This window comes from Meleagris gallopavo, chromosome 7, assembly GCF_905368555.1.
Source record: "Meleagris gallopavo chromosome 7, MGAL_WU_HG_1.1, whole genome shotgun sequence".
Lineage (NCBI taxonomy): Eukaryota > Metazoa > Chordata > Aves > Galliformes > Phasianidae > Meleagris > Meleagris gallopavo.
In genome coordinates this window covers 27843105-27865670 of record NC_139410.1, presented here as the reverse complement: position 1 = coordinate 27865670, position 22566 = coordinate 27843105, and the positions used below count along the sequence as shown (strand labels likewise).

Sequence of the window (22566 nt, the reverse complement as noted above, 5' to 3'; positions counted from 1 at the left end):
TGATTCCTATTGTTACTAGGAGAGACGTACCAGTTTTAAAAGATCCACAAGCTTCACCTGAACATTTGTCTAGGGCCTAGAGCTGTTTCTAGGGGAAGAATCAAGCCTCTGAAAAGTCACCCTATTTCAGTGTTATTTGATTCTTTCTGCCTTTTGATGTTGTCTGAAGTTACTTGGCCATCATCTTCTGGTCTTCAGAAGGTGTAATATGAGAGTAGCAAGAAAACTTCAACAGATGTTTCTAGGAGAGCAAAACTGGAAACAGACAGTGTTAAAGCTAATTTTATTCTTTTTCCTTTGAAATATCAAACAATACGTTGGTTACAAGAAACTCGTGGTTATGCCCGGACAGATATAGCCAGAGGATTGTGGCTATGTCTAGCTATTGTTGGATCCTAGAGCAGCAAGACTTTCCTTTTTGCAGCCTTTGCCTGTTAATCCACTGGAAATACTAGTTTATGGAACCATGGGGGACTATATAGTGATAATAATAACCATTATTATCTTGTATATAATAGATAAATGGAAGGGCGGATTTTGTGGAGTTGACGTACTGAATTTTCTTCAGAAGTTTTGGATTTTGGCTCTGATCTACGCTGTCTGTAAACAAGCATTTTGTCACAGTTATCAGTGCCATTAGTGCTAGCTCTTTTAGCCTGTATTGTTTCTTGCCATGTTAAATGTTTGCTCCAAAAGCATAATCTTAGATTTATAGTGAGAGATAACTTGGAACTTGGTGCCTGGGGGAGTGCTTCATCCTGCCAGACTGGGATGGCACACCAGGGGCCTGACAGTAGCTCACATTCTTTGAAAAGCCTTCACTTTGTTCCATTGTTAAATGCTGTTAAATGTTCTCTTTTAAATTCTGTGGGTTTCTAATGGCATCAGATGCCGCTGGGAATCACTCAGGGAGCAGATGGCAAAAAATTCAAGTTCCTAACTCCCTCTGGTGCCACTGGCACTGAAGCTTCCAATATCTTCATAGATTTGAGCAGAGAGCTATGTCAGAATGCAAACAAAGGAATCTTTAACCTCAGACATCGCAGCAACTTGCTAATTGTGGACAGAGTCTTCCTTTCAGTCTCTCAGGCCCCGCAGATTGTTTATCCTTGCTGCTCTGGAGTGTGTTATACTGCCAAAGGGACAGAGTGACATTACTAATTTATAATAATCTCTCTAAAAATAACCGGAAAGCTATGGAAAAATATCTGGGAGGAGGCAATGTGAAAGCACAGCTATCCTGCTTGTTCTCCCAACTTCACAAACGTACCAGAGCACAGTGAAAATCTCCTTTTTAATAAAAATAATTTTGTAAGTGCCATAAAAGATGACAAAACTTCCTACCGTGTGCAGTGACAATCTGGCACTGAAGTGAAGCCATTCCTATACTTTCAAGAAAGATGTGACAATTATTACTGTGATTATGGTTATTATTTAAGTGTCTGTAACATCCATTCCAGGAGTTGGAGATTGATGTACAATTGAATGTCACTACTAAAGTGGATCTTACATATTAGAATAAAATAAATATTAGAGGTAAAGGGGAAAAGGAAAGAAAGCATTCCTAAAACCATGAGTTGAGAATAGATACATTTTATGAGAGTGGTCCAGTTGAAGAGTACTTTCCAAAAGAGCTTCTGCATTAAATCAAAACAGTACAACTCTGATAAAATGTTGATAAAGAAAACCAAAGGAGGCATCTGTGATGGAAAGCATGTCTGTGGTTGGTCACAGCATTTTTTGGCTCTAAGCAAAAGTTACTGGTTGAGGCTGAACACATTGTTGTGAATCTATCTTATCATTCAAAGAAGTGAATATATTGGCCTGTCTCTGTTAAAGTATGCAGATATGAGAAAGTGAAGTTCACAACCTGTTTTCAGGTTCCTGAAAGTAAAGAAATCCAGACGCTGTAACACAGCAACAAAAATAGTGTTTACATCAACAATTATTTGCTTAACTCGCAGGTATCTCTTATCAGTTTGAAGTCATTTATATAGTGTTCAACACTCCAAAGTCTTGCATATGTATGGGCTCTAGTTTTGGTAATTTCTATATTTCACCTATTTCTTATTTTGTTCCCTTTGAGTAACTGTTTTACTTGCTATGTTTAACAGAAAGTGTCCTTAAACACCCAACAGAAGTCTTAAAGCACAAAGCTTTCCACTGACAGCGATGGGATAATGCCTTCTTGTCATGGAGAAAGTATGGGAAGTCCATTTAAAGGTAATACCCCTCAGGTGAATTCTTATACAGCCAATAGTAGAATGATCAAGGAGACTAGATTTGGGCGGAGAAGACCCTGATAATACTTGAATTTTATTAATCAATTTAATCACTAGTCACTTTGTCCTCACTCATGGTAGCCAGCTCTCAGGCAGCTACTTGGCTCTAATGGACCTTCCTTCAGCTGGAAGGATTCTTGGATACTTGTAATAACACTTGAACCACTGGATATTTTAAGGAGTACTGCCTTTTACAAATATTCCCCTTTTTCAAACGCAATGTCTTTTTCAAACGTTCTTCTGACTGACATAAAACATGACAGTTTAGCATTTTCTTATCTTATAGTAGATACTGCCAGGGGACGTTTAGTTTCTTATGAAATTCTTTTTTCTTTGCTTAAAGATATGATAATATTTCTGGTTTTCTTCAAGAAGAAAGACCTAACCGTTTTTCAGGCCCAGCTTGTTTCCAGCTGCTTATCTGGGGACTTCTTAGTATCTTTTCTTTGAATTTATCACAAACAGCTCTCCTCTAAACACAGTGCTAACCTGTGTCATCTTATTCACATTTTCAGGTAAGACTTTAGTTTGTATTGCAGAAAACAGATACTAATTCATAAAAATTGGAATCTGTATAGCCAAGAAAGGCTACAAATATTTTGTTTGAGAACATGAGAGGAATGTGAAATTATGGATTCCACACAAATGCAAGATGTCTCTAGCCAGGCACCCAGAATTTTTAGTCAATTTCAGAATTTTGGATTGGGTCATTTCATTAAAAAGCAGTAATTTGTGTCGTAGAACTGCTTGACAAAATCTGGGCTATATAGGTAACACATTTTGAAATCTTTTCACAGAATCATCAAATAGTTTGGATTGGAAGGGATCTTCAAGATCATCCAGTTCCATCCCCCTTTTTATAGGCAAGGATGCTTCCCACTAAGCCAGGCTGCTTTTGACTTAATTATTTCAGTTTTTCTGCAGCTACTTGAGTAATAAAGAGGGAATGGCTTGTTTCCTGTGAGTCACTGATACAAAGAGAAGTTCATTTAATATGCACTCAGGAAAACTGCAAGGAGAAAATTGAACTTGCAATTTGTCTGAAAGAAAATTCTGGGTTTTCAAAATCTGGCAACGTTAAAAACGAGATCTTCAGCTGCCCCATGAAATAATACATTCTTTTGCTGTGATATGGATGGCATTAAAATCAAAAGGTATTTGGGTTGTTCTAAAGTCTAGCATCTCAAACTTCTTAGCCAAACTCAGTCCCTTCTGGAAATAAGTGCAGTATGAAGTATTTGCTCCAGTCACATGTGATTAAGGCAGAGCCATCTATCTCCACAGTGGGAGGGGATCTGGCAGTAGAGTGTGCACAGATTGCAAATGCAGGCAGTGGGACATCAGGTGCACACCTAGAACAGCCCTTTCTTATGTGTGCCCAGGGTCTGGTCTGGCTGTGAGGCTGAGGTGGAGCCAGGCACCACTTCGGCTTGTGCACATCCAGTATGCCTTGGGACTGCAGGCACTGTCCTGTGAAGTACCTCTCACCCCAGGAAGCTCAGAGCTTGAATCCTGCACACCCATGCTGATAGGCAGCGCTGCTCTGAGAACAATAAAACCTGTGGGCCAAGTTCAGTCCTGAAATTCAGCTCCACTGAATTCAGCTGATGATTGATCAACTGAAAGTCCTCTTGGAGTTTGCTGATTTCAACTGACAGATGTCATCATAGGTTTATTTTAGTTACAGTCGAAGTCAGAGACTTCGTTTAGAATCATTACTAGATGTGAACAGTTACAGTCTCAGTTTCTGGACTATGCATCTAAAATTGTGGGACAACTGATTTGGAAAAAAAAAACGTGTTCTTGATTGTTGAGTCCCGATTGACTCAGGACAGCTTCCATTCAGCAGAACAGAATATTTTTTCTCTCTCCTTCAAGACCTTTTAATCATGTTCTGCCAGATTCAGGCCTGCCCTCCAGTGGATATATTTTTTTTACACTTTGATCTGACTTAAATTTTCTATGAGAAGAAAAAGTGTTGCTGAAAGCAAACAACAACAACAGAAAAAACCTCAACAAAGTCAGTTATTGTCAAAGTGCAGTGGAAGACCACCAACTGCCCATAGAGTAACAAAGAGAATATCTGTTTATAATGATATGGTAACAATATTATTTCATCAGCAGCTTGACAAATTATTCCAGCTTTCTAGCATTAGGAAGAAAAAGATAATAAGCAGGAAAACTGAGTTTACACTGAGTTAGGGAGAACACTAGGAAAGCAGCTCTGTTTGGGGCTGTGGTTGGATAATAGCAGACATATGCTTTCTGCAGTCTTTTTGGCAGGATCTCTCAGCTGAAGTGCGGAGTAATCAAAATGGTATTTTCTGTTTCTCTGAGAGCACTTCTGTTCACACCTTTATCATCAAACTGCTGTTCTTAGAAGAGCACATTGCTCCTAGCCATGCACATTCCCAGAAAGTGTCTTCTTTTATGATATTCCCACAGCACTACTGAAGCTGAAGGTTCACCGGATGATTCAGTTTTAAGTCCAAGCACATTTAGAGCTGGACTTAAATGGTTTTCATTTATACCATTCAAGAATTTTGTTGTCAGAAATATTTAATGTCCAAAACAAGGAGTTATATTGGAACAGTGATCTCTAGAGAGAATTTTCTGTTGCTGTCAGTAGCAAACTTATTAAGTGTAGAGGAGCTGTTTATATATAACATCAGCTGTATGTTTTCTGGCCTTGTTATATACTGTCTTTTTATGCAAAATGTCACACCTGTAAACTTGACTTTCTGTCCTTTATCTTTACCAAAGATGCCTTTCCTGTTTCAATTTATTTCTAACTTTCATTGCCATCTACAAGCCTCCATTGTTTGTTCGTCTGCCTTTGGAGTAGTTATCCTAGCGTGATCTGAGAGTGAGCCTTGGTGCATTTTGACTCCTGTTTCCCACTGAAATTGTGCTTAGTGGGTGAACAGATGTGAAACAGTCTGTGAGCATCCATGTTAGAAGTGCTGACAAAAACTTCCTCAGAAATAAAAGATTCTATTCGTTAAATTTTATGTATGTTAAATCTGACCAGCCCAGTAATGCATGGTTATAAATGAATGTTTTGAGCTTGAAGTTTTAGAAGCAGAATGGCAGAAGCTAGCAGTTGATGTGACATAGTTTTCCAGATAAATGGTTTATTTAGTGTAAGTGTGCAGTGAAAACATATGAATTTGATGTCCAGAGCTCCAAGTGGCCACACTGAAATGCTACTCCCTAAACACTTATTTGTTTGCATTTCAAATACAATGGGATTTACCCTGAGTGTGAGCAGTGTTGGCCATCTGAAATGAAACCCATAACAGAGAAAGACTATATCAACAGTTGCCTTCTCCTAAAGCATGAAATATGGTTTTCGTTTGGCAGTTCTATGTCTTTTCTAACATTAGAAGTGTAAGCACTGGAGCAGGAAATGGTAATTCCAGTTAATGCAACAGCAGAGGTAATGTTGGCTTCTTTGATTGAATAATGCTGTCTCTCCTGCTTTCTGAATAAGACTGGGGCCACAAACACTGAAAACATTGACTTGGGAACCAATGACCAGCTAGGATTCCTCATTATAGGAGTGAGACATTTGTTAACTTCTCTACCCAAGCTTTTGCTCTTGGAAATGAGCTTTAATGGCATTAATGCTGTGTATGTTGAACTGCAGGTCAGACAGTCAGCTTCTCTCTATTAATTTGGCTCCACTAATCTTAATGGAGCCAAAATAATTCAAAACAGTGGATAATCTGTTTGTAGTCACTTACTCTGCTGCCCCTCAGTGCTGAGTATTTACTTGCTTTTCTATGCACTTATCTTCATATGCATATGCATAATGGCATACTTCAAGCACTGATCTCAGTATATCACCTATGCCCTTCACTTACACACTTTTACCACTTACAAAAGATTTGGTTGATAGAAAAACCCTTTATTCTGAATTAAGCTCTTATTAAGCTACTTCCATAGTACTATGCAATTCCTTTAAGTCTTTATTTGTGTGCTGCACGTACTGATGACAAGATAAGAAAATTCATCTGAAAACTCACCCAGTGCAAAACTGCAGCACTGAGCAGAGCTGCCTGCTCAGGGAGGTTTTCAGGGCTCTTAACTATTAGGTTCAGCACTGAATCTGGTATGAACAAGGTTTTCATTGAACTTTCCGGAGCTTTGAAGGCAGCACTTTCCAGAATCCAACCCTCCATCTCTTTCTTGAAAGCACACCCTGCAAACAGGTGGTAGGAACTCTTCAGAGGGAGTCAGTCAGGCTGTGCACATTTGTCTTTCCCACAGAAAAGGCTAAACATGCAACGTAGAAACACAGCAGGAGCTGGGAGGCAATGTGCTGTCATTGCTCCTTGGCAATAACTCAGCTCTAGGAATGTGGCTTCTGTACAACTGATTTCTCAACACTGTGCCAGCCTGGCTGTGCCACTGCAAGCTGTGCCATCTTTGGCAGCCACTCTCCAAGTGGGACACAACAGGCAGGTGTTCCCGTGTCAGGATCCATTACGATGAAGGGATTTCTGAGCAGGCAAAAATGTAAATGGCATTCCACACAGTCTCACGTGTATTCCTGCTGCTGTCAACTCTATATGCCCCAGTGTGATCTGTGTCCCACGCTGTCAGATACACACTGAAGACATGAAGAGCGCTCAGGCAAATCTTCACTTCAGATGGACTTCACTGAAGGTGCAGTTATGGCAGCTTTGCAGCAGAAAGAAAGGAGCAGAAAGTGTTGGTGTTTACCTCCCTCCTTTCCTTCTGGATGATATACCTATTACTTTTTCAAAGTTTGGGTGCAAAGAGACTAGCTTCAATGTGTTATTAGTTAAAGCAGGTATAGATTATCAGCAAACCCCTTTGCTTTTTGACACTTCAGATGCTAAGGAAGAAACAAATCTCTATGAAACTTAACAAGAAAGTTTCTCCTTCCCGCTTTCACCTCTGATGGAGAGGTACCAACTAGGACAGCAGCTCTGTAACTCATAAATTAGCTTCCTCGCTGCTTGATGCTTTTAATGTGTTTCACAAGGGTTGAGCACTCTAATTCCTTAAAGAAGAGTTTTCTGTGAGCTCAGTCAAGGCCTTTAAGCACTCGAAATACAGCAAAATGTAAGTTCTACCGATTGCAGACTAAGCTATAAATTATTAATAGGGTTGTTCAGTAACTTCATCATGCACTTGAAAGACAGTTTTCACAGCCTAACGTGTGTCAGTAGCCTGTACCTATCCTATTGCAGATACAACTGTTCAAACAGGAGGAAAAAAAAAGCAATAAATCCATGATAGTGGAGAAATTTAGAAGAAAGAGTATGTTTAACAGGCCGTGGTTCTGAGTTTAAAATGTCTTCTACACTAGTAGAAATGGTACTCTGCAAAGATGTTTGAAAATAAACTGACGCTCCTCTGGCTTATTTCAGATCTCTGCTGATTCTGCTTGTGAAATACAGTCAAGTTTCAATAAGTACAGATTTTAATTTGATAAATCATTTTTATTCAATCCACGCTGTAAATTATCTTCCAAATCTGGTTTGTGCACTAATGTTAATGATGGGATGCAAAGCCGCCTTGTGGCAACATCCACGGATCTGTCGTGGGCAGACAGATCATAACCGCTCCGTTCTCCGTAGCCTTTCTTCCTGAACTAAAAGCTGTTGTGTACAGCAGGTGGCAGCAGCTGCTTACGGGTCAGCGTGGGCTCCAGAAGAAGAGGTGCGCTGGTGTCGAGGGTAAATCAGAGTCGTTCCTAGAGCCAAATGAGGAAATAGAGGAAAATGGCGTGTCTTGTCCCCATAGCCAGCAAAGTGACAGCTCCAGCTCGAAGTCCATCTCTGGAAACACTGGCAAATGTTGTCTTCTCTTTAATGGAAGTTTATTTTTTCTCTCCTAACACTGCCGTCATAGACTGTGCTTTCTATTGTTTAACTTTCTCATCTGTGCAGTTTATATGCATATGTATATATATATAGTAAGTATGTATGTATGTATATACAGTATGTGTATGTATATATATAGATTGTGTAGAAAAGGCATAGCTTTTCTCCAAATTCTGCTAACCTAGATATCTGCTGTGACTCTTCAATGTCAGAGCAGTGTGGGATTTGCTGGTAGGAAGGACAAGAACTCTTTGCCACACCACCCTTTTCCCTTCAATGGTGCTTGCCCTGCATCCCTCTGCTCTGCCCTCACATTACTGGCCCCTCTGTAACAAGAGCAAGTGGCTGTGTGAAATAAATTGCTCTCACTTATTTCACTATATTGCAGAAAGTACCAGCTGTTCAGTGCTTCTCTGTTATACAAAAGCAGAGATGGAAGCCGTGAACCAGGCAGATACAAAACACAGCATGAGGGTGAAAGCACAATGAAGCAGCCTTTAAAAGTCAGCATTAGATGATCCTGTTTTGCACGTATTCCCAAGCAGAGCTGTTGTGGAAATGCTCTCCAGGCTCAGCAGAACGCCCACTAACAGTAGATATAAGGGGTTTGCTTTCTGCTCTGGGATGTTGGTTTTGCTTGACAGGGTGAACTGTGCATGGATGCAGAGCGTGAACCCAGAGGAAACTGAGCAATAACTCCTTGTCATATGGCATGGCGTGCCAAAGAGGACAAATGCTTTAATCAGCTCTTGATAAAGAAGTAATTCTGTTAATGCAGGGGATAAGCTTTTATCCTTAAATTAGCAATTTCTATTTCGCTGTGGGCGCATAGAGAAAAGACAGCTCACCTCTACTATTAGCATTAATGTGGGAATTGGTCACAAGCCCTGTGGGTACAAGAAAACTAGAAAGTCATCTTCACTAAACCCTTTGATCTTGCATTGCTATACATGGATGTTTTGGATTAATTTCTTCACGTGATCTCCACAGTTAAAAGAAAAGGTGTTGGCAGTGGTTTTTCATAACTCCCCACCTTTAGAGCAGGTTGCCTTAGTTACGACGGTCAGCTGGAGAGGCAGCAAGTTCAGTACTAATGCACTTAGAAAGGCTTGCAGTTTCTGTAAAATCTGTGTCACGTTCTACTACCACCTGTGCTTTCATCACAGCTCTAATGCACTACGGTGCTGATAGTCAAGTTATATCAGAGGTGAAGCCACACAGGCCAGAGCAAAGCTTTGGGTCATTACCTTACTGACTGTCCTGCAAACACTGAGAGACGCATTGTGAAATTTCCTTGTGATTGAGAATGAGACCACCTTCCAGTGGCTCCAAAATGTGGTGTGTGAAAGCAGTCTACTCACAGTCTGGAACATACTTTCTCCAATAGAAAATAGATAGGTCTTAGCCTCTTGAATGGTGATTCAATATTTCCCTAAGAAAACAGAAGGAAACACTTATTTTTTAAAGGGATAGGACACAGAGTTCTGCTTTCACGGAAGCATCTCCTTCACAAAGCAGCAGCTGCTGGCTGCGTTGCAGGACTGGAAATGCTCTTTTCATTTGTACACATTTCATTATCTTATTATGCTTTAATTTGAGCACAGGTTTTTTTTGTGATCAACTGGATGAAGACTAAGAAAAAAAGACACCATAATTTATGAAATTGGCCAATATGTTTTTCATACTCATAAAGCTGCCACCTGCAGGTACATCTTATCTGTTTGTAGCTGAGTTTGGGCTGAATATTTCCAGCTCCCATTTTGAAGCTGCCTCTCCAAGTTGCAGGGCTTTGCTGCCCGCTGCACAGAGTACTTGTTTGTTCTGATTTGTCTTTGCAGCATCCCAGGAGGAACGTGTTCCCTCTCATGTTGCAGAGGGGGAAATGAGGGGGCTGTATCTGAAAGAACCTGGTAACAGCAGATGTCACACGTCAGTTTGTCGAATGTGAGGCATTTGAAGCCCCATTTTTTTCAGCTGCCTGAACTGATTTCCATCAGAGATCAGCCATATGCAATGAGTAACATACAAACGAGGATCACTTGCAGTACTGCTTGATTTTTAACTGACCCATAATTAACAAATCCTACAGGGGCTGAACCTTGTTCTCCCCAGTCATGGTTAGCTTCCTTTTCTCGGAGGTTTGTGTCTGGCTCCTCATTTGTTGCCTTGTGCAGCTACTGTGAAAAAGAAGCCACAATAAAATCTGGCACCATGCACTGATGTTCTCGGCTCATCTGCTGAACAAAGAGGAGCCTCTGCCTAACAGGAAAACAGCAGTGGAAAACACAATGTGGAATTGTACAGTTACAGTGTCTCCCGGAGCCTATGCAGATACATGCAGCATCGCTATTCCTGAAAGTAAAAGCATCTGCAAAACTGATGGAGGGTTCCCAAACGACACCTCATACCTAACGCGTAATTCTCAGTATTTAAAAATGCGACATCCCTCACGGCATCTCCATCAGAACGAAAAGCGAGGGAGCACGGACCGTTCTGACCTTTCCCAGCATCAGAACCAACAGGTCGCACCGCCGCCTCCCGCACGGAGCGTCCAGCGGCGGCGCGCGGTTATGCCAATAGTGGAGAAGAGGCCGGCGGTAACGGCTCGGGGCAGTTGCGCGGGGCGCCCGCAAGGGGGCGGCACAACGCGGCGCTCCCCGCGGCACCGCGCAGGGGCCGGGCGGGCAGCCGGCGGCACGGGACGCGCCTCCCGCCGGGCGGGGGCAGTCGCCGCTTCGCCGCGGGATCTCCGCACTCGGCCGAGGGACCCCGCGGAGCCGGGGCTCAGCCATGGATCCCGCCGCCTCCCGCCCAGCCTCCCCGCAGCGGGCGCTGCTCTCGTCCGCCGGTCGGGCGCTGCTGTGGCTCGGTCCCGTGTACCTGGCGGGGTACCTGGGGCTGAGCGGCAGCTGGCTGCTGCTGGGGCTGGCGCTGGCGCTGGGCTGGGCGCGCAACCGGCGGGGGAAGCGCGAGCGGCTGGCGGCCGCCTCGGTTCTGCTGGAGGACGAGCGGGAAGCGGTGCGGCGGGGCCTGGCCGCCCGGCATCTGCCGGCGTGGGTGAGTGGGGCGGGCGGTGGGGACGGTAGCGCGGTTCCGAGTCCAGCTGGGAAAAGGGAGCGTTGAGCTGGAAGTTGTGCGATCGCTCGTGTAGTGTCCCGGAGAAATCTTTTTCCGAAGATGCGCTGTTCCGGCTGTTCTAGCTTAGCAGATGCTTTAGACAAAGTTTTCTCCGTTTTTCTCTTCTGCCGTTTGGAAAAAAGTAATACTTATATCTACGAGCACAACGCACTCTGCCTTTCTTGCTGGTGCGAAGCAGCCCCTGCTTGTTCCTCGTTGCCGGCCGTCCTCTAGGCTTTAAGGCGAGGAAGCGTGACAGCCTGGCAGTGCTTTCCGTGCGGTACCGCTGGCTGGCTGCTCGGTGCCCGGCTGCCTAATAGAAAAAGGACCGACCGTGTCTCTTAGCCATTTGCTCAGCGTTCAAAAACGTGCCGGGGGCTGGTAGGAAAACAAGGAGAGAGTGTGAAAGAGTTGTATCTGTCGGAGCGCTCCGTGAAGGCACTGACGGTCAGCGATGCGCTTTGCGCAGCCTGCAGCCCTCGGTGCGCCTTCCTGCGGCCGGCAGCTGCGCGCCCGTGGGATGGAGCTCCCAGCACGGGCTGTTTCCCACCAGCCGCAGGAGCCCGTCCCGCATGAAGGCTCTGCTGGTTCGCATCCACAGTGCTTAAAACCCTCCGGAGCAGCAGAGTGCACTGTGTTGGTTTTAGCATTTATCAGCGTTGCCGCATCTCCTCTTTTTGCTTTTCGTCGTTGATAAGTTCTGCTCAGCATCAGTTTGGCGTTTGCTTGCATAAGTGAGCTTAAACTCGGTGCTTTTTTTATATTTCACTTTTAATTTTCCTTCTGTTCCCTCCCTCAGTTCGATTTTCTGCTTCTTTTCCCCCGTGTCAGTCCTGAAGGCTGTTCCTCACCTGCTGCCTATTCAGCTCATTGTCTGTGGTGTCATTTTTTTTTTTTAATCTTTCTTTTTTGCCCTCCAGCATTCAATTGTAACAGCTCTAAAAATGTCCCATCTGTTCTTCTCTCCTGACGTGCAGAGGTGGGAGCAGGAATAAAACTCAGGTGGGAGCGCGGGTTGAAGCTGCAGTGTAATCTTAGAAAAGGCACTGCTGGTGTGGAACGCTGGCAGCATCTTAGGGGAGAGGGAATGGGTAAATAGCTGTCCTGTCGGGTGTCCCATTGTACAGTGGAGATGATCCATTCGGGGAGGAGTTAAGACTGATTCCAGAGAGGTGGTGGATGCCTGGAGACACCCAAGGTCAGGCTGGACGGTGTTCTGAGCACCTGATGGAGCTGTAGGTGTCCCTGCTTATTGCAGGGGATTTGGATCAGATGGCCTTTAAAGGTCCCTTCTACTCAAACGGCTCTGTGACTCTATGATTCCACTTAGTGAAAAACAGTACTCTGCAAGAGCAGTGCAGGCTCAAGCTCTGTGCAGCATTGGGATCAGTTTTTAGGAGATGTGTTTGTATCACAGCCTTCCCTTTGGAGAAGACATGAGGGGGGTTTCCCTCGTCTACTCAACCATCTGTTCCAGGGAATTTGCAGGGTTATCTTCCAGCACCGGTATCTTGGCTGAAAGCAGATGGTGAGTTTGGAGTGGAAGCATTCCTGTGCTATACACTTACATGGGCAGGCTGTGCTTCCATAGGAAATCAGGCTGGAAATTGGCTTGTATTGAGCAGTCTGGTTCCAGTACATCGAGATGTCAAACCGCTTGCGTGAGAAGTTGTTGATATTAGAGGTAAAGAACAGCCTTTTTTTAAAGCGTGGTCTGCCAATTCCTTCTTCGTGCAAAAAGCTTTTTTAGGCATTCTTTCTTCACCCCTGCACTGGGAGCTGAGAAACCCGTCTCCTTAAAAACAAACAAACGAAGGAAACAACAAAAGACAAGCAACCTCTATGGAGACATTCCCGTGTTGCATTTGAATGGTGCTGTTGTCTCTCACGTGGGTTTTGCTATTGCTGTGCTCGTTGGTGTGGCCTGCTCCAGGGCAAGGTGGAGCCTTGCAGAAACCTACACTTCTCTTACTTGCTGGTAATCGGCCCTCGCTCCTATTTTTGATCTTCAAAGGTCTTTTCAAATGCTAAGTAATTTTTGAAGCACTCCTGAAATATTGGCAAGTAGCATGCCTGCTTTTGTAGGTGAGGAAAACTGATTTTTGATAGCATGACTTACTCAGGGTTATGGAGTAAGGTTTATTTTGGGACCATGTGAACTTGGCAGCTCTTGGTGGCTGGTTCTGGGCTTAGCAAGAAGTCCTTTGTGCTTCTCTTATCCGTGCTGTATCCATGGCAAACTTGGGAACACGATCCTGATCACAGAACCATGGAATAGCCTAGGCTGGAAGGGACCTTAAAGATCATCAGTCCTGCTGCAGTGATCCGAGGTGTGAAGCAGATGTGTGACTCGTGGTGGCTGCTCTTTGGGATTTGCCCTGGGCTGTTCAGTTTAGATGTCCGTAGCTCAGTTTACTTTTGCTTTGCTTTATCTTAAGGTGAGTCCAGCTGGAACTTCCATCTCATGGTCGGTGCTCCTGGGTACTGCTGCAGCCTAATGGCCACTGGCCTCAATTCTAGGATACTTTTTACAGCTGCACCTCTGGTAGCTCTGGCTCCAGTGAATAATTCTAGCAAAGTGTTGGGGTTTGTATTGTACTCCATTTAATGGTGATGGGTCTCACAAGTGGGCTGTGACTTCCTTACTGGGATCTGGAGGCCTAAGTTGTGCCCTGAGTCCTGGTCTATTCTTTCTTTTGGGTCACATCCCCTCTTCTGTCTGGAAGGCCGTTTGAAGGATGGTTTGCCACACCGCTTCCATCTCTGCTTTGCTTTGCCTGTGACTGATCCAGGACAGTCCTGCAGATGCTGCAGAACACTGTGGGGCTTATTGGTGCATTGAAGTTGGGGACCAGCTGCCTTTGGGCCACCCCGTATTTGTGTGTGCTGGCACAGGGCCATCTGGTGGGAGATGGAGGGCTGGCAGGTGAAGTGGAGGTCCCTGGATTCACATCACCCTCCTTCTTGTGAAATGTCAGATGCGTTTTGTCAGAATTGATTGTCCTTTCTGGTGCAATATTCTCACTTTATCATGCAAATAAAGCTGGATAGGCTGATATTTCAGTGAGCTTGCATCTTATTTAATGGAAAAGTTGCTGTTCAGAGCATCAAAGGAAGTTGCTTGTAAACAATATGCCAATATCACTTTGATTTTTAAATAGAATAATTGGAGATCATTTGGAACATCATTTGAGCAAGAGAAACAGGTTCTGAAATCACACATCAGGCTAGAAAAAAAAGGCAAACTACTGTCAGTTCATAAAATCCTATCATAGAATCACAGAATGGTTGGGTTGGAGGGGACTGTAGAGCCCACCCAGTCCCACCCCCCTGCCGTGGGCTGGTTGCCACTCAGCAGCTCAGGCTGCACAGGGCCCCATCCAACCTGGCCTTGATCATCTTCAGGGATGGGGCACCCACAGCGCCTTTGGACAGCTGTGCCTCATCACCCTGAGTGAAAAATTTCCTCCTAATATCTAAAGTTACTACAACTGGCCTCTGTTAGTTTAAAACCATTTCTCCTTGTCCTGTCATTATCTGCAAATGTCTGCTGTTTCATCCAAACATCCCTGCTGCTGAATTATACAAAAAGCCCTTGACTGAAGAGTGTAGCTCACAGCTCTTGTATATGGATATGTATATGGAGGTAATGTGTTGTCCTGCCCATCAGGCTAGATGATAGTGTAAGGAGTCCCTTTCTGTTGGAGTGTGTCTATAGAGCTGAGAAGCTGCCATCCTGTCCTTCCCTCCTGCAGTACCATCAGCCTGCAGCACTGGTGGAAAATACTACATCCAGAAGGATGAGTTTGTAGTAAGGCAGTTTGTGGACCTTTGCTCAAATTGGATGTCAGTTGAATTTTCCAGACAGGTTCTTGTTTTCCAGAGCACGGTGTCCTGATTAGGGTGAGCCCATGCAGGAAACAGAGCCCTCACATCTCATCATCTTGAAGGGAAGCAGCTTCTTGCGGCTTCCCATTGCATGACCAAGAGGGGTGAGAGATCTAATGCTGCTTCACGAGGAACAGGATATGACACTTGCTTTAATGACATAAACATGCCCAGAGGCGTACTGGTTCATCAACACACCTGTCTGCTTTTGCCTTTTACAATTTAGTAGTTTTTCAGAGAAACAATAAATTATAAAAGTTGTGTGTATGAGAGCAGAGGGATCTCAGATTAGTACACTCTGTGGTATTTTTGGCATGTGACACGGTATACCAAAACAAATTGCATGTGGCATTCACTTTATTTTTCTCTGCCTCCAGGTCCATTTCCCTGATGTTGAGCGAGTGGAGTGGCTGAACAAGGTGAGGAGCTCCGAACTCCAGTCTGTGAGGCTGTGTGCTCTGAGCTGAATCCCAGCACAAACTCTAAGCCTAAGAAGATTAGTAAGTTACTACAACAAGGTTCAGTCTCAGCAACGTCTGTATTTAAGTTTTGGAGCTTCTGGAGTCTTGGTGAGAGCCAGATGTGTGCACCTGGCTGATGTAGATGTGATGAATTTGAGCACACGACTTCATTCTGAGATTTTAAAACCAAAAGTCCATGTGCATGTGTGTACACATGCATGTATGTCTGTGTGGCTGTATTATTATCTTAGCAAAAGCAGTAGTAGTTATTTCCTTTTGCCAGCGATGCTCTCTGAGCAGGTGCCCATCAGCAGTTAGAATCAGGCTCTCCCTGGAACTGGGCTCTGGAATACAAAGCAAACAGCTCAACTTACACCTTAGTAACTATCTTGTTTTTGTTTGAGAATCTTTCTTTTGAAGTAAAAGCTCACCTCTCTCCTCTCCAAATAACCTCTAGGGAACTTTGTGACCTTCCCAGTAATTAGAGACTGCTTTGCTTTAGAAACTTTAACCCTAGGATTTGCTGGCTCAGTCGATGTGGTTAGAAGCAGTCAACAGACTCCATGGGGTTGAAAACTCAGTATTCACTTCCTAAAGCAGTTTCCTTTTCTGAGGAACTGGTATGGATCTTTCCATAAAGAGTGGCTTAAGAGCACAAATGTGACTTTCTATTTGTTAAGAGCAGGCATGCATTAGTTGTCACGTGTTCTGTAATGTGCATCTATTTCTCAACTAAAGATGTACGAATGACACTTTATATAAGATATTTTGCTTTTGCTGTTCTGTAGGTCCTTGAACAGGCTTGGCCATACTTTGGGACAATCATGGAAAAAACATTCAAAGAAGTTGTGGAACCAAAAATTAGAGCAAAGAGTGTACATCTGAAAACATGCACCTTTACCAAGATCCAGTTTGGTGAGAAGGTAGTGTGAATGCTTTGCAACACTCGTACTTTGGTTTTCTGTAAAAAAACTTGGATGAAAAGGGGAGAGCATTTGTTTGGGACCCTGACGTTCAGCTCTTTAATAGCTCTGTGCATTTAATAGTTGGCGTTACAGTACTGCTGCCTCCTTTGTCCTTACTCACATTGACTTGAGCATCTTCACAGTGAAAGAAAGATGATAGAGGACACACATCTCTTGTCACTGTCAATGTCATGCAACTGGAAATAGGAAAAAGAAGCATGTCTGCGTTTCTTACAGAAGGAAGTTTCAGGGCTTCCTAAGACTTGTAGCATGAATCGCTCACAATCAGCTCTATATCTAGAGCTGTTCACATTAGGTCTTTAAAACAAAAACTTGTGTGCCTTACTCATGCTTTACATGCAGCTCTTCAAAGTCTTTGTTGAACAATACTGTAGTTGAACTGAGTGAAGTGGATAGGACTCTTCATTTGGACTTCATCTAATAGATAATAACTATATCATATCTCGTCTGTCTTTATTTCAGTGCCCTAGAATCAACGGAGTAAAAGTCTACACCAAAGAAATTGATAGACGACAAGTTATCCTAGACCTGCAGATATGGTAACATTGCATCGTTGATTCTGTCTTAATTCACTGTCTATCCAGCACGTGTGTGGTTTGTCATGCTGGACTGAACACATGGTTCTCTAACATCAGCATGGAGTTGCTTGCCTGATATCAGCCTAGAGTGATACGAGTGAATCAGTTCCCAGTTGGATGTTATTTGCAGAAGTGAGATGTTGTGCGTTAGCCTTTAAGCCAGAGCATGCCATTACCTGCACAGATACAGGTGTTACCTGTGCTGGCCTACCAGTGCTGTCATGAATGTGGAGTTGTGTCCCTTGTTTTTTCCATTCACAACAGAAAGAAGCGGACTGTTGGAACTGTATTTCTGTCAGTTGCACCCATGTAGTTTTTCTTCAGTCCAACCTCTCCAGTTCTTGCAGAACTACTTGCACTATTTATTTTTTAATTCTTTCCCCTAAATTAATCCTCTTGTTTTAATCACTATGTGCATGTGCCAGCCAGTGTACTTGCTTTTTTTTTTAAAATTAAAGCTGTTCTTTAGCAGAAAACTGTCTCTAACTCTATTAACAACAAAAAAAAAATTAGATACAACATTTGTTGATTCCTTCCAGGCTGATTTGAATGAGCTTGTGTGTTTCGTTAACATCGAGCAGAGCTAAACCCTCCTCTGGTTTTGTCTGGAGAATGGAATGAGTGGGGGAATTACCACTTGAATGCTGCTGTAGTTCTGTGGTGGGTGATTGGGCCACCCAATATAAATGTCTTTTCTTCATGGTAGTACCAGGAAAAAGCAGTGTAAAACTGCAGATTGTCTTGGCAGCAGCACAGGGCTGCTCAGAGCTGTGCTGCTGCTTCATATAGCAGTGGCATGGTAGCACTCCCGGGCCTTGGCAGGGCACTGTCTCTCCCTGCAAGACAACGTATTTCATTTTCAGCCATGTTGTACTTCAGCACAGCCTGCGAAGTGCTCTTTGTAACAGCCAGCCCAGTTTTAGGGCCTGTGGCAAATCAATCATGCTTTCCACACAGAGATCGAGGGTTTTGATGCCTTGAAGGCTCTGTGGGAGGTAGATACTGTTCTCTATTAAACTACTTCTCCAGGCTGCTTCTCCCACATACTCATTTTCACTGCCTTAACAATGAGCTGCAGAGGGATTCCCCCACCTCCTCATTCCTGTCCTTTTGGCAGACCCATCAGCATCTCCAGACTGGCCTCTCGCTTCTGTTCCTCCTTCTGACAGTAATTTAGCCTGAACTATCATCTGATAACCCAGGTATTTCGTGTATTCACACAAGAGCCTTCAGCATGCCTTGTCTCTCTGATGGGGAACTCTTCTCCTGGGCTGTTCTGAGGACTCAGTTTCTCCTATGTTAATATCCTAACTTCAGCTTTCTGCAAGTGAGCGAGGTGCTGTGTGTTGTACAGTTTCTGCAGGAGGTAGTGCATCACTTGCAAGAATGGTGAGAAGCAAATCCATGGGCAGTGGTGGTTATTTACCTGCTTTTTTCCAGGTTGCTAAAGGAACAATTTTGGGGTGTGTTTTTCCTTTTTTTTTCCTTCTTTTTTTTTTTTTTTTCTCCTTTCCTTAATCAAAGAAATGGGCAACCTCTTCTTTTCTGGAGTGAGGCAAAGTCCCATTGCAAAACAGTCCCCCTTAGGTATGTGAATAGCTATGTGTGTCTGCACTAATGGCAGCTGGTGCTGGGAAAAGAGCTGGTTAGAGGAGATGGACTTGAGCTGCCCCAATGGGAGGCTGCAGCCCTTGGCACTACCTCTCCTTGCATGCTGGTGAGTCAGGTTTGGGTGGCTGGTTATACCCACAGCTGCCTGGCACGTGTGTCTGTGCAGTCTTGTCTCTGTGGCTGCTCACAGAGGGCTGATGTCTGTGTAAGAGGGTTCCATGAGAATTTCCACGTCATTGTGGCTACTGCTCAGATTAGAAATAAGCCTCAACAAAAGCAGGAACAGTGTGGATGCTCACAATCAAGATAGATGAGCATTATCTGTACTGATGTGGAAATGTGTCTGACCAACTCATTAGTGATCTCAGACACCTGTAGATTAGCTCATGGATTTGTATTTGTTCAGGCAGCCAATTTTGCTGGTGACAGTTCTTTTTTGCTGCTCTCTTCCCAATTAATGTTTGATGGGGGGCGTCACAATTTTTCTTAATCAGTGCTCCCAGCTCAATAATTAAAATTAAATTATGACTTCCCACTGATGAAGTGAAAGCACTTTGTTTTAATTATTTTCCAGGTGAAGGGTGCATGGGGATAAAGTTATATATCAGCGACCTCATTTTCATGTACAGAAGCCTTCTGAGCAGTGCTAACAGCAGAGCTCTCTATTCTCACCTGGCCCTGCTTCCTTTCTCATTTTCCCTCTAAGGGCAAAGGTGAGATATAAGTGGCTGGATCTGCCCGCAGAGCTGAGTCCTGGTGTAACACCTCAGGAGGATGGAGTAATTGCTGTGGTGTTGCTGTAGTGCACTTTGCAATGCTGAGACTGAATTCCCTTTTAGGTTTCGGACAAGTGTTGCTGTGTTGCAGTGAACATTATAGAACTGACGTGTCTGCATATTAGTAACATGACTCCTTGGTGTTTGACGGGCGTAATTTTGTGGGAGTTTCCTCACTAGTGAATCCACGTGAGCTGTTTGGCTCATCGCTGTCTGCAGTGCTGATTGGGATGGCCACAATTGGGAAGGCTGAGCTACTGCATCATAGCGGGTGTTGTTATGTTGTGGATGGCCTCTCTGCCCTGCTCTGGTGTTAAATAACCCTTTGTGTCGGGTAGCATCCAGAGATCTCAGCACACTCAGTAATTGTAACAGCGCAGGGACGTCTTGTGGCATCCTTCCCTGCCTTAAGCCTGTGGGATTACCATTGCATCTCAGGCTGGATGTTAGGAAAAATCTCTCCTCTGAAAGAGTGGTTAGGCATTGAATGGGCTATCCAGAAGGGTGGTGGAGTCACTGCCCCTGGAGGCGTTCAAGAAACATGTAGATATCTCACTGAGGGACATGGTTAGTGGGCACAGGGAGGATGGGTTGGTGGTTGGACCAGATATCTTAAAAAGTCTTTTCCAACCACAGCGATTCTATTTTCAACACTATGGGCCCAGCTTTTCCAGACGGATGCAGGTGAGATATAGATAAGCACGCTTCCACAAGCTTATCTTCAATCTTCACCCATAGCACAGGTGTGCTGTCCATACCTCCTTGTGCAGTAATATGATTTAGGACAGAAACAAGTTCTTTTTCCACCCCTGACATGTAGGCAAAGCATGGTCCTGTGGATGCCAGCAGAGGAGCTCAGCTCTATGTGCATATGAGCATCAAGGCTTGGAGCCCAACAGCTCAGCTCAGGCATTCTCTGTCTAGGGGAGAAGAGCAGAGAGCACAGCAAGCTTACACAGCAGAGGAGCATGTGAAATTATAAGCAACTCAAACTGGAAATGAGCAGCAGAACTAATGAGGAGTAGAACTAATGAGTAGAGTGCATCCTTCCTACTGGGCAGCCTGGTGTGGGAGTGGTTCCTGTATGAAGCAGACATGAGGGTGATTAAAGACTTGGGCTCTGATAAAAGGGGCAAAGGCAGTTTTGACATCTAGACTTGAAAACAAGATTGCACGTATTGACATGTTACAGGGGAAGGCAGATATCTAGAACAGGGTGGGAAGAGTTTTTGACTGTGAAGTGGTGTAAGGATTGTAAAATGAGACACCACTGGTGTTGTTTGCTGTGTTGGACACTGGCAACGGCTGAATTAAATCCTCTTGGGCTAATTAATGCAAATCATTTTTGGCTTCTCATTTAGACTTTATATTGACAAAGCTCTGTTAGGAACCAGTGTAATGAACTGCAAGATTATGTCAAAATTGTAGAGATTAAAACGTTAAAATAAGTTTTCTTAATTATATGTCTAGCCTGCAAGGAAGATTGTGTTAATTTTGACGTGGCCTGTGAGGTTGGTTACTGAAGAAATGAGAAACACTCTAACATTAAAGGCTTTAATCTGAGCATTATAAACTTCTTATATTCTGCTAAATGACTCTTAAAGAAAAATTCAGGAACTTTGTTTGCAGAAATGGAGACAAATTCAAGTTGTGCATTCTCGGCAAGATTTTTACTTTTTTGGGATGGAGGTGATCTGTCTATGTGCAAATGGCAGTGTGAATTAGTGGTAACTTTGTTGTTTGTCCGTCTGCCTGTGGTCAGAGCAAAAACAAATCTTCCTTTGATTGTGGGCTGAAGGTATGCACACAGGCAGCAAGCAATGTACGTTCACTTTGCTTTGGTACCTTCCATTCTGCTTTGCCTGCAGTATGTTTGTGTGTTTGCACCCAAAAAGAGCTATTTCTCAGAGGACTGGAAGGGAACTTGGTAGCTCTTAATTGTTTTCTGCCAGAGGCATCAACAGATCAGTAAGTTCTGCCCCAGGGGAGTGGCACTGCTTTTAGCATGAGATGATGTTTGTACTTTAAAGTCTAAGGTGATTTCCAAATTGTGAAAGTGCCACACTTGGCATTCGTTTTATTTAAGGCCTGATGTTCTCCATGACTAAGATCTCATTGTAAATCATTGATTTTTTTTATTCAGCTTCAGGGAAACCATATTATTTTTAGTGATGCATGTGTCCTTCAGATGGGCTTTTTGGCTGTGGGCAAGGGTGAAGTATAACATCCAGCACCCATTGGTGATGGTAAGATGGCTCAGGAGATGGGTCACCACATTGTGCTATGGGATCAGGGGAACAAGAGGGCTATTGCCATGGCTTTGAATTTCCAGTGAGCCAGTTGTTTCCCTGCTAGCAACAAGCGTGCCCCAACCAACTGCCATTCTTAAGAATGAGAAAGTAACCTTGAAACACAAATGTCAAACGCTTTGACATTTTGCAGGCAATCAATATCCTAGCTGACCGCAGGGTTTCTGTTGTGAGGATCTTACCCCTGCTTAATGTGCTCAACTTAACCTTTTCAGTTGCTTTTCAGTTTCTCTGCCTGGGGTGTGATGTTGCAATTGTTAAGCTCCTATCCTTTCTACTCTGTACAGCCCAAATTTGCTCACTGAACTATTGCAAACTGTGGAATAATGTGAGAACTTTCTTTCAGTTATGTAGGAGACTGCGAGATTCACATGGACATATCAAAATTTAATCTTGGGGTGAAAGGTGTACAGGTGAGTGCAGTTCTGCTCCTGGCTTGGGATGGATGATTTTATCTCCCTGTATTTTGGCTCGGGAAATAATGTCTTCCTTGCAGAGCACCTAAATATTATTTTAGCTTTTTAGCCCGAGTCTTAGACAGGTTCAGTGCTAGAGCATCAAGTGGGCCAGCTTCTGCCACTGGGGTTTGGAGGAGCTGCATGTTGGTAGAGGACTTCAAAAGAGAGAGTTCTGTTGGGGCATTTGTGACTGTTTTCTGTTAGGCCAACAGCTTGTTCTTACAGTGTTGAAAGCTAATAGG

At 43.8% G+C, this 22566-nt stretch overlaps 2 protein-coding genes across 13 annotated transcripts in view; both read left to right on the top strand.

The window, feature by feature from the left end:
* The window catches only part of CFAP221 (cilia and flagella associated protein 221), a 35023-nt gene extending 26489 nt beyond the window's left edge, over positions 1–8534 (top strand). For 10 of the 12 annotated variants that reach the window (XM_085228677.1, XM_085228679.1, XM_085228676.1 and 7 more), the window contains 2 exons: positions 2115–2223; positions 7685–8534. The gene's annotated coding sequence lies outside the window, so the exon portion shown is untranslated. The remainder of the gene's footprint in view (positions 1–2114; positions 2224–7684) is intronic. The other 2 variants (XM_085228671.1, XM_085228670.1) reach the window with 2 other exon arrangements.
* Positions 8535–10848: 2314 nt separating this feature from the next.
* ESYT3 (extended synaptotagmin 3) overlaps positions 10849–22566 on the top strand; it is a 28352-nt gene continuing 16634 nt past the window's right edge. Inside the window, exons 1-5 of the mRNA XM_010713859.4 lie at positions 10849–11197; positions 15523–15564; positions 16395–16529; positions 17055–17131; positions 22213–22279. Of these exons, the coding sequence (XP_010712161.3) occupies positions 10931–11197; positions 15523–15564; positions 16395–16529; positions 17055–17131; positions 22213–22279 (588 nt within the window). The 5' untranslated portion in view covers positions 10849–10930. The remainder of the gene's footprint in view (positions 11198–15522; positions 15565–16394; positions 16530–17054; positions 17132–22212; positions 22280–22566) is intronic.